The sequence below is a fragment of the Harpia harpyja genome, chromosome 4 (assembly GCF_026419915.1).
Source record: "Harpia harpyja isolate bHarHar1 chromosome 4, bHarHar1 primary haplotype, whole genome shotgun sequence".
Lineage (NCBI taxonomy): Eukaryota > Metazoa > Chordata > Aves > Accipitriformes > Accipitridae > Harpia > Harpia harpyja.
This window is the reverse complement of record NC_068943.1, coordinates 84,635,726-84,653,807: the sequence shown is the minus strand read 5'-3', so window position 1 is coordinate 84,653,807 and position 18,082 is coordinate 84,635,726. Positions and strand designations below refer to the sequence as shown.

The 18,082-nt window shown below is 60.9% G+C and overlaps 1 protein-coding gene across 15 annotated transcripts in view; it reads left to right on the top strand.

Moving 5' to 3' along the window:
- SRCIN1 (SRC kinase signaling inhibitor 1) overlaps positions 1–18,082 on the top strand; it is a 79,390-nt gene that overhangs the window by 20,429 nt on the left and 40,879 nt on the right. For 3 of the 15 annotated variants that reach the window (XM_052785349.1, XM_052785351.1, XM_052785344.1), the window contains exons 1-2: positions 8,744–8,984; positions 12,384–12,667. In XM_052785349.1, coding sequence (XP_052641309.1) covers positions 8,780–8,984; positions 12,384–12,667 — 489 coding nt within the window. In that variant the 5' untranslated portion in view covers positions 8,744–8,779. Of the gene's footprint in view, positions 1–948; positions 1,386–1,605; positions 1,783–8,741; positions 8,985–12,383; positions 12,668–18,082 lie in introns of those variants that run through there. The other 12 variants (XM_052785346.1, XM_052785347.1, XM_052785348.1 and 9 more) reach the window with 9 other exon arrangements.

The following is an 18,082-nucleotide window of genomic DNA, read 5'->3' as shown; positions in this document are numbered from 1 at the left end:
CGCAGGACAGGTCAGGGCTGTGCCGGGGTGTCATGGTCCTGCAGAACGGCCTTGGGTTGGGGTAAGACTGAGTTTTGGGGTACCTGTGGCTGGGTCAGCATCTCCCCAGGACCTTGGGGGAAGAGATATGCAAACACCCCCCCTAAAATGCGGGCAGAGCAATGGTCTTCATTAGCTTGGATGGACCAAGAGGAGCTGACTTGTGCCCCTGGCATCTCTCAGGTCTTCACTGCTCGTTCCTCCCTCCTTTGGGGTAACCTCGTCAGCCCCTGCCAGGGCCAGCCTGGCCGGGGAGATTTCTGGGCAGCTTCGGGAAGAGTCGCTCCAACCCGTACAAGACCCATCCAGCAGCAGATTGTGACCAGACTTGGCTCAGCATCGTTAAGGGTCGGATCCAGCGTCATGTCCTGGGGACAAGATCTTTGCAGAGAGGCTCTCCTGAGCCCTGGGAGGCAGCTGCAGGTTTTCCTTTGCCCAAATTCCCCCGGGGCCGGTGCGGGAGCAGCCGTGGGCCAGCCTTTGCAGACAGCGTGGGACTCGGGGTGGCCGTGCCTGGGGCTGGGCAGCTCGGTGGCATCGGGGAGGCAAACGGGCTCTCGTGTCCCCAGCACCAAGCAGCCCTGGTGCTCTGTATACGTGCAACCTCCAGGCTTGCACCCGGAGCCGGGGTGGATGTGGGAACATGGGAAGGGCTCCTTGAGCGGCACCGGTAGCCCGTGGCACGCCGGTAGCCCGTGGCACGTTGCCGGTGGGCCCTTGATTTGGCAGGGCAGGGAGGGGGCAGTGAGGCAATCTGCAGGCGCTGACGGCTGTGCATGGCTGTGCACTGGCTCCTGGCTCCCAGCCCATGTGATGTGTTTGAGGGGGCACACTGACATTTCAAGAGGAAGGAAAAAAAAAAAAAAAAATACCCAGAGACCCACAGGGAGCTCTGAAACGCCTGAGCCGGAAAAGAGAGCAAGAGAGGCAGACGTCCGCACGGAGCGGAGGGATAAAACCGGGCAGGGAGGGAAAAGTTGCCGGGGCAGGGAAAGGATGTGAGCAAAAGTGCTGGCTTGGAGCCGGGAGGATGCGATGGCCGGTGGCAGAGAAACTGGGGCAGCGACTGTCAGCCACGGAGACAGCCCCACCGTCCGCGCCAGCCCACCGGCCACGCGTCCCTCGCTAGCTTGGGGACAGGAGGGGGGACCGATGGGTGACGGGAGCTGGGTGGCAGCAGACCGCCGGCTCGGGAGCTCCTGCATCCATCCACGCCGCGCACCGACACCGCTCCGGCTCCGCTTCCCCGTGATTTGGCTCTGGATGTAAGGCGACAGTTGCCGTGTGGTTAAACGCCGACCGATTGCTGCGCGTACGCTTCCTCGAGGTCAGTGCCGTGTAATAAGGTTGGTAACAATCCACCTAGCTGCTCGCTTTTGCTGCATACATGTTTAATAATGAACCGATTCTGTATTTAATTAACATAAACAGCTAATGCAACTCGATATGTCTCCTTAGATTTAACTTGACAGAGACGGCATGTTGCTTTAAATGCCAAGTGATTAGTAAAACCATATTTAATTTGGTTTAAACATATGCAATAAGATGCATGTGTTTGTCGCACAGATTTTTGGAGCCGTGCTCCGAGCCGTCTCCTGGTTCCTCTCGGCTGCCTGGGTGCGACCATGCTTCCTCGCTGGGCAAAGCATCCCTTTGGCGTTTCCCCTAGAGCCGCGCCGAGGCTGCGGGAGCAGGAGAGACCCACCGAGCCCGGGGACTACAGGCTGACTCCGTTGCTCGTGGGTATGAACTGGGGGGGGGGAGACATTGGGAGGGGACGCAGGTTCTGGAGGTACTGGGTGATGCTGGTCCCTCGGGGACGGTCCCAGCCCCACGCAGGTGGGTTCTGCCCCGGGGAGGCGATGGCGCGGGATGGGCTGGATGCCCGGTGCTGGTGGGAGGAGGCAGGCAGGGCTGCAGGCAGCTGCTGCTGCCCTCCTTTTGCTTGAATAAACCTCGCTGCCTGGACAGCTTCTGACTGGCGCTGGTGGAAGGGCTGCAGGGTGGAAGGGCTGTAGCTCTCCCTCCGATGTGCCCCCGTGGGGGTTAGGAAGGGCAGGAGAGAGCACGAGGGTTTGCTCAGTGCCGGCAGGGACGGGCGGCGGGATGGCATCTGCCTCTGGGGACGGTGCGGTGGCCTCGTCCTGGTGTCACCTGCAGCATCCCACTCCCAGGTGGGATGTATGGGGGGATGCGGTGCCAGCCAGGGACCCCTGCGGGGACCGGGCACCTCAGTGTGCTCGTGCCCTGCGGACGGCGGGGGGCATGTCCCAGCAGCGTCCCTGTGCCATGGTTCAGCCAGGGTCTCTGGTCAGGCTGACAGTGAAGCCCCATCGGGTCTTACCCCATGTTTTCAAATTGTGAGTGCGCTTTCCTGCATCTAAGAGGCTTTAGACGTGGATCTGAGCAATTTTTTTCAGCATTTTTGATTTTTAGCTAGCTGTGACTAACCAGGCTGGCACAGCAGGCTGTGACCAACCACCTACGTGCTACCTGTGCGCTTATAAATAGGGTCTGTTCTCCACACCCCATTTGGAGCGTGTAGCCCCACTGGGCTCCTGAGCTCCTCTGTAACACCAGAACAGCTTCTTCCAGCCTCTCCCCCGCAGCCGCCAGAGCGTAGCATCCCCCCATCTCCTGGCAGAAGTCACCCCAAAAGGCAGTGCCCCCCCGATTCCTGCCTGCAGGCTGCGGGAGCAGGGCTCGGTGCCGTGGCCGGACCTGCCAAGCTCCGGGCTGTGCGTCCAAGCACATCGCGATGGCAGCGGGAGCCAAGTCTTCGAAAGAGTTGGGTCCGCCCATGCCAAGACAGAGACGGGCCAAGTGTTGTGCCGGGCTGAGCGCGGCGCAGCTCTCCCTGCAGCAACCAGCATCACCGCAGTCCCCGATACGCTGAGCCGGGGAAAATCCCCCTCCCGGGTGCTTTCTCATGGAGCTGAGCTCTTTGGTGACTCCAGCCGGAGGCTGTAATCCCAGGCTGCAGGGCAAGGGCTGGAAAAGCCATGGGTTTGGCTTGAATTCTTCCCTTAGTGGCTTTCTCATGAGCCCCCCTTCCAGCAGGGATGCTGGAGGGCTGGTTCCTTCCCCTGGCCCTGCCATTCTGTTTCAGATGAATTTGCTTTTGATGAGGTGCAGCACATAGTCGAAGCTCCTGTCAGGCGGCTTCGGCCTCCCGCCAGCGAGCGAGCGGTTAGCATGACTGCACTAATGGCAGGAGATGAGAGGAAGTGATTAGCTTGCTTGAAAAATTGCACCAAGTGCATTTAGCAAAACCGCAGCGCTGGCACGGTGCATCGCTGTACGCCGGGCAGGGGCATCGCCTGCTCTGCCAGCATGCTTTCCCCTGCACGGGAGCTGTTTGCTTCATCCTTTAGCTTTCTTCTCCATCGACTTGTTGCAGTTTGTCTCTGCCTTTGATCTCAAGCTCTCTGAAGCAAAGCTTGCCTGTGTTTCCAAGCTGGCGTGGTAATTCCTGGGCTGCCGGCATGCGTCCCTCGTGGCCGTCCCCAAGAGCGTGACGCAGCCTGCAAATGGCCTCGTGCCTGGCTCTTGGCTATAATTTCGCAGGTGCCTGTGGCCGTGGGCCAGGCTGGAGGCTCCTGCAATGGACCCCCCCTCCCAGTGCTGGACCGTGCTTCTCCTTCACATTTCTCCTGTTATGGAAGCGATTGCGGTAGCCTTGCTCTGTTTAGTGACTTTCCTTGGTGCCTCATTAGAGGAAGAAATGGTCCTGTTGGGAATTGGTTTTTGATCTTGTTGCGTGTCCCCTCCAGCCCACCCTCCTCCTCCTCCTCTTTGCCGACCCCCCTCACTCCCGGCTGGCTCCACGACCTCCCCACGCCACTGCCTTCTTGCTCGGCTTGCGGAAAGATGAGAATGAAGAATGAATCCAAAGCCCTGACCGCAGGGCTCAGATGAGGTCCTGCCTCAAACCGAGCAAATACATGCAGCCGTGGGTTATCGGTGAAGGCTGGAGCCTGAGCCTCCCGCTGCCAGGGGGCTGGCAGCCGCTCTCCCAAGCTTTTCCCATTGCTCCATCCCCGGAGCGGTTTTGCACAGCATGCTGGCATGCAGCTTCCCTGCCCTCCACCACATCACGAGCTGGTTTGGGGGCTGTTTCCTTCCAACCGGACCCAGCTCTCGCTTGCAGCGGGACCCTGGCCCCCCACCATCGCCCCCCCCCGCTCCCTGTCCTCCCACGCAGCACCTCTCCCCACCTCCCTCCCTCTGCTCTGGGCTAAGAGGAACCATCGATTCGGTGTCTTGAGGGAGCAGTTTATCGCTTTCCTGATGCCTGATAGATTGGAATTGATTTCCAGAGCAATTTGCCTGAGCAGCTCAAGGCAGGAGTGCCCGGGACCCATACTGCAACCTGGCTTCGCAGGAGCATGGTGGGGACGGCTGCGTCTCTGGGGCTGTTCCTGAATTGCGGCACTGGTCAGTGCTGGGAATCTTCCAGTGAGACCCGCAGGGCAGGGTGGGTTCTCAGAGCAGCACGAGTTCACCCGCCTGCAGGGGAAAGGGGGATGGAGACGGCAGCTTTGCAGGTGATGGGGGCTCCGATGGCCCAGGTCCTGCCGTCATTCCGGGCTCATCCCGAAGGCTTCTCCCCTCAGGCCAAGCACGAAGGGGGACCTGGATTCGCAGGGAGACTTGGCTCCGCTTCGCCGCATGACTGCGGGTGAGTCACTGCCCCGCGTCCATGCACGCTCTGCACGGAGGCAGACGCCGCGCTCGCCTGTCTCAGCATGCTGGTGGGAGTCAGCGGGCGCTGCCAAGATGCTGGGAAAACTCCGGGTCCTTTCGGGAGATGCTGAATACTGATCCAGTCAGGGCGCTGCACCGGGCATGAAGGTGGCACGTGGCTCTGCCGGTGTTTTCCCCCTGCTCCCACCCTGGGTTTGATCCCCTCGCATCTCAGCATCCCCACCTGCAGCCAGACTCATGCACTCTGGGGCAGGCCCTTTCCTCCCCCAGCCCCGTGCCTCAGTTTCCCTCTCCCATCTGGGGCCAAGGGGGATCCCCAGGCTCGGACCGAGCTGGTGCCACCCGGGCTAATCCCATCCTGGTTGCCAGGCCGCCGGCTGCGCCGCCTCGAATCGCCGCTGTCGCGTGGGTGGGAGATGAGACCACAATGTGGCTTGTGTTTATGCTGTGAAGAGCCTGGCCCCTTCCATCCTCTCCTCTCCTTTATTTTTATCCAGCGTCCCCGAGCTGCTGGCATCTCCCAGCCACTCTGCCATCCCTGCCAGCTGAGGATGCGGCCTCTTGCCAGGGCACGCGGGGCTCCTTTCTCCTCCAGTCCCCCGTGGGAAAGGCTCTGCCTGGCTCTTCCCCAGGCAGGGATGCTCTCCATGCACGGAGGATGCCACTGGCTTCAGCCTTCTGCCAAAGGTCAGGGAGGAAGCTGATGGCAGGGGAAAGGTTTGCCCCGGCTCTCCCAGCTGTGAGCCATCCTTCCCACACCGCCTTGCCCTCCGTGAGCTCACCCTCTGTCCATCCTCTTTTCCCTTGCTTAAGCGAGGGCAGCTCCTTTCTGCCTCCCACTGCAGTGGGGATAGGTGCTTCCCACTGCCGAGGTGTCCGAGGGGGCCGGGACAGGTTGGGAGAAACCCTTGCTCGGATGCTGCCCTTCCCGCAGGGCGATGGGGACATTCCTGCCCACCGGCTGCCTCTGGAGCGTCCCCCGATGCTACCAAGCTCTGCTTACTGTGCCTGTGGCACAGGTCAGGTCACATCTGTGCCACTGCAGGCATCCGAAGCGACCCATCCCCTGCCACCAGAGGAGAGGGGTCCGCTCCGCCCGGGAGCCCCGGAGCTCACTGTGGTATTTGCAGCTCTACCAGCTGCTGAGCTCGGTGCTGCAAGGTGAAAGCGAAGCCGCTTGGCCACCATATGATCGGTCACACAAGGCTTATCCACTTACAGACCCCCCGATTGCCTTGTCAGCAGAGCCCACCCCACCGGGCTTTTGCTCTTCAGCATCACGGCCGTCTGCCAGACAGCCACCGCGCGAGAGAGCAGGGATGGGGCTGCCTTGGTGCTGTCCCCTCCGGTCCCTAGCTTGGGCGAGGGTAGGGATGGCTCCCAGCTTGGAGCTGGCGGGAGATCCTGGGGAGATGCTGAGCTGAGGAGATAGTGCGAGGAAGAGGAAGGACAGGGGCCAGTTCATGCTTTTCAGGCGGCTGCTGCTGTGGGACAGCAGCGTGGTGGCAGGGAGCCCTGCCTGCAAAAACAACCCGCAAGGGAGCTGCAGGCTGAGGTGGGCAAGGCTGGAGGAGGTCCTCGGGGTGTCAGGTCCCCCTTCCCTGGGTGACAGCATGGGGGCCGGCCTGGCTTGTGTGCCCCATCTCAAAAGAGGGATGTGGGGATGGGGCTCTGGGCAGGCGGGTGCTGGTCCTCATCCTGAGCACAAAGTGAGCAGCCGGGTGTGCTGGCCCTGCGCTTGGTGCTGCCGTCCATGGGAGTTAGGAGGTGAACTCGTCTCCCATTTCCATGTGCATGCGTGGGTGTGATAATACCCGGTGAGGTGGGAAGTAGCTGCTGCTTTTTACAGGGCTGGCCAGATGGGATTTCTCCTTCAGTTTGGGTTTTGACAATGACATGGGAATTTATCCGGTCGTTTCTCTGCTTCCAAAGGAAAGGAGCTGCTTGTCAGGGCAGCGTCGCGGAGAGATGCCAGCTGGACCGCCCCGAGCTCCAGCCGGGGATCAACAAGTGCACACCAACACATTGCATGGCTTCGGACTGACTCCTCGTCCCTGTGCAGCTCCGGTGGCATCGGCAGGGCTGGCATTAGTGGGGTGCAGGCAGCATCCAGGGCACGTAGAGGCTGGGGACCGGCAGGGCCAGGTCTGCAGGGTCGCATCCGGACTGCCACTGCGCACGGGCACCGTGCCCCTGCTCCCCTTTGAAGATCCAAGCGGCATCCTGGCCACGCTGCCAGTGGAGCGGGGCTGTGGGGTCTGTGCTAACCCGGCCGGGAAGTTCCCGATGAAATGGTCAGCGGGTGATGTTTTATTTTCTTTGGTTCCACTTGAATTTGGGAGTGAAAGACATGGCAGGGAGCCCGCTGCCTGCTGCTGAGCCTGGGCTAAGCCGCAGCTCGGTGCTGCGGGGAGGGACCCTTGAGGATGGGAGAGCTGCATCCCCCCGCCGGCATAGCATGGGCATGGGGGACGTTTGTCCCGGGACGGATGTTAATGGTCCCTTGTGGGCAGCCTTGGCATCACCTAGCTTTTCCCAGGTGGTTCGGCGCCAGGTATCCATCAGCCCGGGAGCAAGAGGACGGCAGGGAGGTTTCAGCCCAGCCACCCGTCAGCTTTCACTCCCCGTATCGCTTGCCCGGTGCTCTGCGAGGCATGGGGGGGACATGCAGACGCCCTCACTTTAACACTCGTGTGCTGGGAAGGACCCCAGGTCTGTCCCGCTCCCGGCACCCCCACGGGACAGGGGCATCGGCAGCCCAGGGGCTTGGCCTGAAACAGGGATACATTTCTCTGCAGATTGATTTTAAACGAACAGATCGGGCTGCATAAAGCACTGGCGATGGTTGGACCCGTTCGGCACGTAGCGGCGGCGTGGGCGAAAGGTGCATGTGTCCCCCCGTGGCGTGTCGGCTGCCTTGCCGCTGCTCCTGGACACGGCTTTGGTAGGAGAACACTGGCAGCTGTGCAGCTCCCAGCACTTTTTGGCTTTGTTTGCTGGTCCCATTGTGGGAGTGAGACGAAAGCCTGAGGCAGGTCCCGGAGGGCACTTGACCGTCGTGCCCCCATCCCAAAATGAGTGCAAATAGAGCGTGGCTGAGCCAGGGACAGGGACCCCCTGGGCAGCAATGCCTCCAAAGGTCCCTTTACCCCAGCAGGTCCCGGCTCGGGCAAGGGCAGGTATTTCTGGGGTCGGCTGCGCAGCACAACAGGAGTTAAGTGCAGCTGGAGCAGGAGCCGTGCAGGCTCTCCCTGCTCTTCCCAGCTATCGCTCCCATCTCCCGGGGCCTGGCAGCAGCGTGCCAGGGAAGGGGTTAGTGCCGAGCGGGGCTCTGGGTGCTGGGCAGCCTCCTTGGGTGCTGTGCAGGCAGCGGGCTGGCAGTGCAGCAGCCGCGGCCTTTGGGAAGAAGGTGAGTGCATCGCGCTCTACCCGCTGCCTTAATGGCCGGGTGCGGGGGACCCGCATCGCTCCGAGGGGCTTCTATTCTTTCGCCTCCCTTTCTCCCCAAATGTACTCTCTCCTTCCCCTCCCCTCGCCCCTTTTTGTACAATTGCTTTCTCGGACTATTTTTCATGCTCCGCTAACTGCCGTTGCTTTCACGGCCCGTGTGAGCCTCGCTGCCTCATGAAGATTTATGAAACTGCAGTAATAAACTGTGTTTGAAAGATCCTCTTTATGATAAAGCCCTGCCAAGCTGCTGGCGGGGGGGATCCGAGCGGACCGTGCCACCGATCCTGCAGCCGCTCTGACCCGGCGTGGCTCTCGTGGGGCAGCACCCGCAGCACAGGGCAGGTTTTTGGGGGCCTCTCCCACCCCCGTCTCCCAGCGAGGGAGCAGGGAGCTGGTGGAGAGCTGCTACTTGGACTGCAAAGCCCCAGTCCTGAAGAGCATCACCCAAAGCACGGTCGGGCTCCGGTGCCTCTGGTGCCGCTGCTTCTCCCGGGAAGGAGGCGGTGGCCGCATCCTGCTAGGGACCCAGGCTGTGGCCCTGGCACAGGTGACACCTCTGCCGGCAGGTAAGGAAGATGGATGGATGAATCGGCAAAGAGAATCGTGCTCCTTTAACCCCCCGCTGCTCGGAGAGGGGCTTGCCAGGATATACCGTGGGATTTTGGCTGTCGTGGGAGCCCTGCGCCCGGCAAAGGAGCCGCCTTCAGCCCCTGGAGACCTGGGGGCTGCCTCCCCCGTCCCACCGAAGCAGTTTACCGGCCGCCGTGGAAGCTGTCCTGCACCCGTGGGTAAGCGATGGGATGGTCCCTGTGTGGGGGACGTGTCCCGGAGGGGGACCCTGCTCGGCTGAGCTGGGGCAGTGCCAAGATGGGGACTCTGGGCAGGCTCCGGCCACCAGCTCTCCCACCCCAGTGACCTACTTGGAAGCAGCCGTGGGAAGCACTTTCCAGGGATCTGCTGCTGCCGTTGCTGGCGGCGGGGCAGTCCGTGTGTGGGTACCACTACTCCAGCATCAGTGCACGGTCCCGGCATGGCAGGAAGAGAAACAACTTGGTGGGGGGATTTCGGGTGGCAGGATGTAATTATCCCCTTGGGGTGAGGCCAGGAGGGAAGGATTAACACCCTCTTTCCCATGCACGATGCCAGGGAAGCACGAAAGAGCATGGATGGTTTAAGGTCCCTTTCTGAGGAAGCCCCCGTACCCTGTTGGTTGTTCCCTTATCAAATGGTGTCTGCCTGCTCCAGGCTGGGATCTGGAGGGGAAGGTGGCTGATGTGGGGACAGGTACATGCATGTCTGTGGTGGCTTTTACTCCTTTCACCTTAGTGGGGTTCGTGGATTATGGGGTTCGTGGTGCTGGGGCCGCCTCCCCCTCCACCTGCTCCGGAGCCCGGCGAGGGATGTGGGAGCGGATGCGGCGCAGCCGGGGGTGGAAGAACCCCTGACGGCATCCAGCTTTGCTCTGACCCCTGTGCAGATTGTGCAGGGCTTTTCAAACCATCCTTTTTAGTAGTCGGCAGAGAGACAGCGAGCTGGCGCGTTCCACTCTCGGAGCATGTAATTAGGGAGCGGGGAGCTGCATGCTGATGCGTGGCTCGGCAGCGAGAGGAGGAGGAGGAGGGTGGGAAGGAGCCGGGAATGCAGCCTCAGCCCAGGGCTGCTAAACCCGGGGCTGGTGGAGGCACCGTGGAGGCGGCTGCAGGGAACCAGCCCCTCTTGCATCCCCCAAGCCCCCGTCCCTGCATCTTCCTCCGGCTCGAGGCCTCCTCGCTGCCACGCTGTTGCTCTCCCCAGCGAGGGAGAGGAGCTGCAGCCCCTTCCTCCCAGCCTTGTCACTGCTGTGGCCGGGGGCTTTCGGGGTGCCCCGTCACCCCTCTTTCACAGCCTTCCTGGGTTCATCGTTCCCATGGGATGCAATGAGGCTGGGAGTCCTGGTGGCACCCAGGATCCAGCACCGCAGAGGGACTGGTTTGGTGGGAACGGGCCATGCTGGGTGCCCTGCCTGTGCCGGGGGGGATGCCTGGGGTCCCACTCCCCCTCTCCTCCACCTTAGACCTGAGAGCTCCAAGGATGCATCCAGGCACTGCCAATGGACACCCGATGCTGGAGCTGGGATGGGTGCCGGGTGCTGGATGCGGCCCCCGCCAGCACATCTCCGCTGCTTTGCCATCATAGAGCAAGCGCTTGAGCAACCGGCCGAGGGCAGGAAGGAGTTTTCTGCCTGGTAGCAGCAAACCCTGGGTGAGATGTGTGTGTTATGGGGGGCTCTTAGGTGAAAGGAGAGGTGGGAAGGCAGCTCCTGGGGCTCAGCAGGGTGCTACAGGAGAAATTGCTCCGTCTGCGTTTTCCATCAGTGCTGGAGTTTAGCAGAGGCTCCTCAGCCGGTAGTACCCAGGGACGCCGGGACGATGCTCTCAGCCGCGCATCGTGCTGCCTTCTCTGCCAGCAGAAGGACCGAGGTGTCCCCTCTGACATCTCTCCTGTGCCACTTTCCCTGGCAGATCTTGGGGCTTTTTGTACGTGGCAGATGTGCCACCGTGACCCCCCCCGTGCAGCGGTGACGTGGGGACCCGGCTGAGCGAAGCGGTGAGGTGGGGAGGGACCGGGGACTTCGGCTCTTGCTCAAATTCTGCCGCTGTCTTCTGGGTACGGGGGTGACGGTCCCCTGGCCAAGGTCATGCTTGGTGATGGAGCCGTGGAAGGAGCTGGACTGGGTGTTTTCTGGAAGAGGAAAGGGGGGATCAAACTTTGGCGGGGGTAAGGATGTCCCTGTAGCATTTGCTGACAGCGTGGTATCCTTGCCTGGCTCGTAGCAAACTCCCTTGTATGACCTTGAGCAGAGGAGTTATGTCTGTAGCACACGCTGGAGTCCTGTCCTACATTAATAACACAATCAGTTGATATAAAGCTAATACGTTGGGCTGATAAATAATTAAGGGAAAAGGAAAAACCCTCTATGATTTGCTTAACAGGAGCTTGGGAAGGAAGGGAGGGGGAAAAAAAGACAGGAGGGATATGAATAATGGATCAAGGTTAAACGGTGAGAGAAAAAGTAAAGCCTTAACACGGCGAATCCCTGCAACACACATGCTGCATGTTGCCAAACTAGTTAGCGGCGGCAAAGACAGCTCGTGGCCTCAGCACAGGCACGGCCGTGACAGCCGGGACCAGCCCAGGGCTGTGTGACGGGGGCTTAGATGGCACGAGACCCTCAAAAGTGGCTTCTTGGGGTGGGGGCTGCTCTGCAGCAGGCGTGGGGCTGGGAACCATGGAGTGGCCTCATCCTGCAGCCACCGAGGAGGTGCCAGGCGCTGGCAGCGTGCAGGGACTTCCAGGCATTCGTTACCACTCGCCTTGTGCGCGCTCGGCACAACTTCCCTGGAAATTAAAATCACGACGTGCAGCTAATGAATTATTAGCAAAGGGACGAGTCCCTTTTGCCTCACTGCACGCGTGACCGCCTTGCCTGCCCCCCTGCCTGCACTCGCTGCCCGCTCTACCTGCCCGGGATGGGGTGAAACTCTGCAAGAGGGCTGGGATGGGGCAGAGCATCCCTGCGATGCCGGGTTTGGTGCCTGCGGGCTGCCCGGGGAGCAGCGGCTGCAGGATGGGCGGCTGACCCTCCGGTGGGGGTCTCTGGCAGGCAGGGCATGGGGGGTCCTGCCTGCCCCCATGGGCAGCAGCACAGGGCAGGCGCTGATGGGCAGACACGAGCCTCCCCCCACCCTGGCCCGCATTTAATTTTCTTTTTGGTTTGTCCGTGTGTCCGTGTCCCCCTGTCTGTCTGTGCTCCGGAGCGGTGCCCGGCTCCTGTGTCTTGTCTGTGCCGTTTTAATAACCCAAGGCTGTTTTATCCATGTTTCGGTCTGAACATCGTGGTCTCGGTGGCATCCCAGCCCCTCCATCCCTCCTGCTGCCCCCTGCCCCATCCATCTCCTGCCACCACCAGCCCCGTGCCCGGGAGCGGGGACACGGCTGCCATCGCAGGGGGATAAACCCTGCACCCACCGACCCCCTGGTTGTATCCCATTGAGGGATGACCCTGCTCCCAGCTTGGCTCAGCTATCACATCTAGCTTAAAACCCCCTCCCCATCCCCAAATCTTAGCACCCCACCTCTGCCCCATACCGGCGGGACCACCTTGGGGCTGGCCGTGACCCCGGCTCTGCTCTCCCCTCCCCGTGCAGATCCCGAGAGGACGAGCACCCACATGATCTCGGCGGATGATGCCGAGTACCCGCGGGAGTACCGGACCTTGGGCAACGGCACCCGGCGCTTCTCCAACGTAGGGTTGGTGCACACCTCGGAGCGCCGGCACACCGTCATCGCCGCCCAGAGCCTGGAGGCCCTCACCGGCCTCCAGAAGTCGGAGATGGAGCGCAAGCGGGATGCCTTCATGGACCACCTGAAGAACAAGTACCCGCAGCACGCGCTGGCGCTCCGGGGACAGCAGGAGCGCATGCGGGACCAGGTAAGGGGCGTCTTCTCGGGGTTGGGGGGGGACGGACGGGGACCCCAGCTTGTGCTTTGGGACTGTCTGGAGGAGAAGGAGCTCGCCGGGGGCTCGGATGGTGCACGAAATGGGTGGCCACTTGCAGCAGCCCCATGGGGGGGGGGAAGCATCCCCCAGGTCTGAGGAGAAGCATCCTCCAGCCCTGGGGGGGAGCATCCTCCAGCCCCAGTGGGGAGTACCCCCCCTCTCTCCCCAGGGCTGGGGGGGTCCCAGGCAGATTTACCCTGCCATATGGGTGGATTTGATTCCGCTGGCTGTTGGCAGCCGTGGAGAGGAGAGGGATGGTGCAGAAGGGTGGGTGTGATGGCCATGACGGGCAGCTGGCCTCTGGATTTGCCCCACGGAAGGGTGACACCCAGCCCAGGTCTCTGTGGATTTCGGCTGGGCTGCAAACCCCAACCTTACCGGGGAAGGGGCAGCCTGACCCACGGGCTGGTGTCTGCAAACTCTGCTGCGTGCCTGGCACTGCACGGCCCCGCAAGCCTCCTCCGGGCTCCCCACATCTCTGCAGCCCCCCCAGCTCTGAAGCAGTTGCTCCCTGCCATAGCTCGCATGGTACGAAAGGCTGAAATAAATAGTTTGCCCAGGCAAAGCTTCGTCCCGACCCTCGCCCCCAGCCTGGCTGGAGCTCTGTGGCATGTCCCCGGGCCACTGTGGCATGTCCCCGGGCCAGCCCGCGGTGCCCTGGCACAGCCCATCCCCAAGTGTCCGTGCAGTAGTGCTGGGGGTGAGGATTTAGCATTAATCCTTGTCTGGGCAGGCTGTTGCTGTGAGCATGGGCTTAAATCAAAACCTGGTTGCTGAGCCCCAATGCTCTCCTCTGTGTTATGGACCCCAAAAATCTGAGGATGTTGGTGCAAAACCATGGCCAACCCTGACCTGAGCAGCACAAGTGCTGGGATGGGGATGCTTTCTGAGCTGGGGGGGGGTTCAGTGCAGCTCCTAGGGCAGGTATCTCCCCCCACCCTGGCTGCTCGGTAAGGTGTCAGCGAGGCTGGTGAGTTTTTGGGGCTGCGGCGCAGGACGAGCAGAGGCAGCGAGGGGCCGCGGCTCTGCCCCAGCATGTGCCGCTGTGCTGTGCGGGATGCGGATGGGTAAGGGGTGCCCGGGGTTTGGTACCCACGTCCCCGCAGGGATGTCCTTCAGTTGTCTGCTCCCCAGGGACTCAGTCCTCCCCCAGGGACCAGCCGGTCCTCGGGGCAGGACAGTGGGTGACACGTCTGGGCACCCTTGCCGAAAGTAGCAAAGCCCAAGGGCTGAACAGTTCCTAGGGACAACATCCATCCCTCGTGTCCAGGGGTGCTCCCCGGGGCCAGGCAGCACCCCAGGGTGCTGGGGAGCCCAGACCGCTCCTCCTTCGGGTAACAGCGATGCCCCCGGTGATGCTGTCGGGGCAGCAATAAATCCCCACCTAAACAGGCACTTTTATAAAAAGGCAGAGGGGAGGGTGAGTGCGGAGCAGCTGGAGGATGTGGCTGGAAAGAAATCTTATATCATCTCCAACTAGACACCTCCCCGAGGGACGGAGGCGATGGCTCCCAGACCTAGCGCGGCAAAAAGAAATCCGGCATTGTAAGGAAAACCGGCGGCAGCAGCAGCATCGCCGCCTCCTCCGAGCTGCCCCCCGTCCTGCGCCCTCCTTCACCCGGCGGGGCTGCTTTGGGGAGAACTGGGAGGGGGGGTCCCCGCTTTGCAGCCCCTCTCCTTGCAAAAAACTCGTGGCTGGATGCAAAGTGGAATAGCCGAATCCTGCACAGCTGTGGTGTTTTGCACCAGCCGAGCATCCAGATTTTGGCTAAGGGGTAATTATTGATGGCGGCTTTGCCATCGCCATCAGCCCGAGCGGGGCCGGGTACCGCACGTGGGGCACGGTCCATATCTGCGCTGCCGCTCACAAGATGGAGCAGTGACATTTCCAGCCGCAGAGTGATATTTCTCAGTAAATAACTAGGAATCTTTCCTCTCTTAGTACAACTATTTAAAGATTTTAATTTTTTTTTTTTATAAGCAGCAGCTATAAAAAAATCCAGCCCATGTTGACTCGGGGTCTGATAAGCTTTGGAGGATTTGTATAAGGTGAAAGAAAGATGATCTGGATTCTGGAATTATCTTCTTTATTTCTGAAACCCCTCGCTTGGGGCCATGGGTGCCCAGTGGGACCAGGGGGGTGTCCAGGCATTTATTGGCACCAGTCAAGCCCAGCCTGGCTTTTTGGGGCTCGGTTGCGGAGGGGTGAGGGTCCTGGACTGGCTCTGTCCCTCCCCATCCCGGGCAGGGTGCTGGGCAGGGGCACAGCTCCATCCCTCAGCCCAGCCACAAGCATCACCTATTTGCAACTGGTGGGGAAAGAAAAAAAGAAAAAAAAAATCCTATTTTTTTCTCCTTTTTTTTTTTTTTTCCCCCTTTTTCTTCATTTTCCCTGCAGGCGGTAAATAATAACGGGGAGAAAATATAACTAGGAAAACTGGAAACCCCGGGTGCCAACCTTTAAATGACATTGGGATACAACACTCTGGGCCTGCCTGAAACGTTTGAAACTTGCTTTGCCATTCTAGGGGAGCCTGGCAGGTATTTCAGATCACAGGCTTTGCTATTTTGTTTTTTTTTTAAAAATTACATATGAGAGAGTTTGCAAAATCAGAGGTGAATAGAAACATTTCATAAATGTCAACATCCCTTTCAGCGTGGCAAAGCCTGCAGCAAAACGCCATTGTAATCGTGCATAGGAATTGGAAAGCGAGTGTAATATTAATTTTAATCATATGTATATATAACAGAGCAGAAAAACACCAGGCAAATAATTGTACCAACACCCAACAGACTGCTAGCAAATCTGCGGAGAAGTCCAAGGCGGCAGCTAGCTAATTTAAAACCCAGATGGGAGAACACGTTAAATGGGCATGTTAACAATAAAGAGAGGAATGGGAATCGGGACGAGGTGGCTGATGGAGCACATCGGCTGCTGGGCTTTGGGTCTGCTTTTGGGGTAAATCCTGCCCCGCGAGGGGTAAATCCGGCAGGAGAGGGATGGCACGGCCACGTTTCTTGTCTCTCTGTGCATCAGTGCTCTGGGACATACTATTCGGCCGGGGCCACACCACCAGTGCCTGATATTGAACATTTAGAAAGTTAGGAACGTTTAGAAAAATAACAATATAATGGTTTAAAGGGGGATGGCCCCATTGCCCCTCCCCGTTTGTCACTAATAGCCACATTGCTTTTGGCTGTGCTTTTCTGCACAGGGCTCAGAGGGTGCGTACCGACCGGCAAGACATGGTTTTAGGCAGGCAAATTATAAACCCCAGAAAATAAGGGATTACAAACCCTCCCTTGCCCGTAACCAGTTAAAAGCCCTGCATGCCAGCTGTATCGCAATTAAGCCCTGTCTACTCGAGTGCCTTGCAGCTCGTAAGCTGCAGCATGGGGTTAAATACCGCAGTGGAGATGGAGCAGAAACATGCCTCTTATTTAGACCTGAAAAAGTATATAAAAGCTTGGATTTAAGCTTGTCCAGTTCTGCTGCAGGAAAAAAAAACCAGGAAAAGGCTCGAGCTGAGTGTTAACGTGTCGGTGGCTGCCTGACAGCAGCAGATTTGCAGCTGCCCAGAATAAATCCGACTTTGGAATAAATAAATAACAGCCAGCACAGATGTACGTACCCACGAAGCCAGGTCCCTGCTTTCTCCTGCCTCGCCAAGGGGCCCCTACGGCATCGTGTGTAGGGCAGGGGTGCAGGCAGGAGTGCAGGCAGGTGCTGGTTTGCTGCAGCTGGCTTTGTGCCTCAGTTTCCCCAAATAAAGTGGGGGGTCTTGCCTGCTTCCCCGCTCTGCAGCAGGGTATGCTGCCGCATTGGGGACCTTGCGGGGGGGGTGAAATTCGGGGCTGGGGGTTTGTGCGGCCGGTCTGCAGGCAGGGTAGGGCAGGGGGAGCGGTGATTCTGCTGTCCCAGCCGCAAGCAATTTTTTGCATCGGTTATTCTCGATAGTACTTTGCCCTTCTCTATAGTGCTGTCGGCTCAGCAGCTCCCGGGGTTCGGGCCAGGTATGCAGCGGGGGCTGGGGGGGGCAGGCGGGATGCTGGGTCCAGCATCACGGGGCTGCTGCAGCCCCCACTCCCACCCGCAAATGCTTGGACCCAGCTCCCACTGATTAAAAAAAAAAATTTAAAAATCCCGGTTATTTTTCTTGGCCTTGCAGTTGTCGAGCCTTTCGGGGAGCGAATCCCGATGCATTTCTGCGTAACTGTAGGAAGGAAAAACTCCTGGGGAACTGGGGGTGCCGGGACCCCGGGGGGGGCTGACGAAGGCCATGCCAAGCCCTCGCGGGTGGGCAGCCTGGGTGCCATGGCACCGGGGCTCCTGCATGGGCTGCAAAGCCCCCAGGGGTGCTGGGGTGGGATGGGGTGAGCCCGGTGGCACCCTGTGCTGCGGCAGTGTCTCATGGGGGGGATGCGTGCGTGTGTGCATGGGGGGGGGGGGGGTGCCCACCCCTGCCCTATTGCACCCCCAGTTCCCCACCCAGCACCCACCCCTGCCCCATTACATCCCCAATTCCCACCCCCCCAGCACCCACCCCTGCCCCATCACACCCCCAATTCCCCCCCCCAGCACCCACCCCCGCCCCATTACACCCCCAATTCCCCCCCCAGCACCCACCCCTGCCCCATTACATCCCCAATTCCCCCCCCAGCACCCACCCCTGCCCCATTACACCCCCAATTCCCCCCCAGCACCCACCCCCGCCCCATTACACCCCCAATTCCCCCCCGGCACCCTCCCCTGCCCCAATTCCCCCCAGCACCCTCCCCTGCCCCATTGCACCCCCAATTCCCACCCCCAGCACCCACCCCTGCCCCAATTCCCCCCCAGCACCCACCCCCGCCCCATCGCACCCCCAATTCCCACCCCCCAGCACCCACCCCCGCCCCATCGCACCCCCAATTCCCACCCCCCAGCACCCACCCCTGCCCCAATTCCCCCCCAGCACCCTCCCCCGCCCCATCGCACCCCCAATTCCCACCCCCCAGCACCCACCCCTGCCCCAATTCCCCCCCAGCACCCTCCCCCGCCCCATCGCACCCCCAATTCCCACCCCCCAGCACCCACCCCTGCCCCAATTCCCCCCAGCACCCACCCCCGCCCCATCGCACCCCCGATTCCCCCCAATTCCCGCCCCCCCCGCCCCAGTTCCCACCCCCTGCCCCGCCCCCCGGCGGGAGCGCGCGCGCCCCCGCCTGGCGGGCCGGGCGCAGCGCGGCGGCAGGTGGAGTCGCGGTTGCCATGACGACCGCGCCCCTATCAGGGCGGGCTGCGCGCGGGGCCGGCGGCGGCCGCAGCGGCGGGAGGTGGCGGCTCCGCTCCGCGCCGCGCGCAGC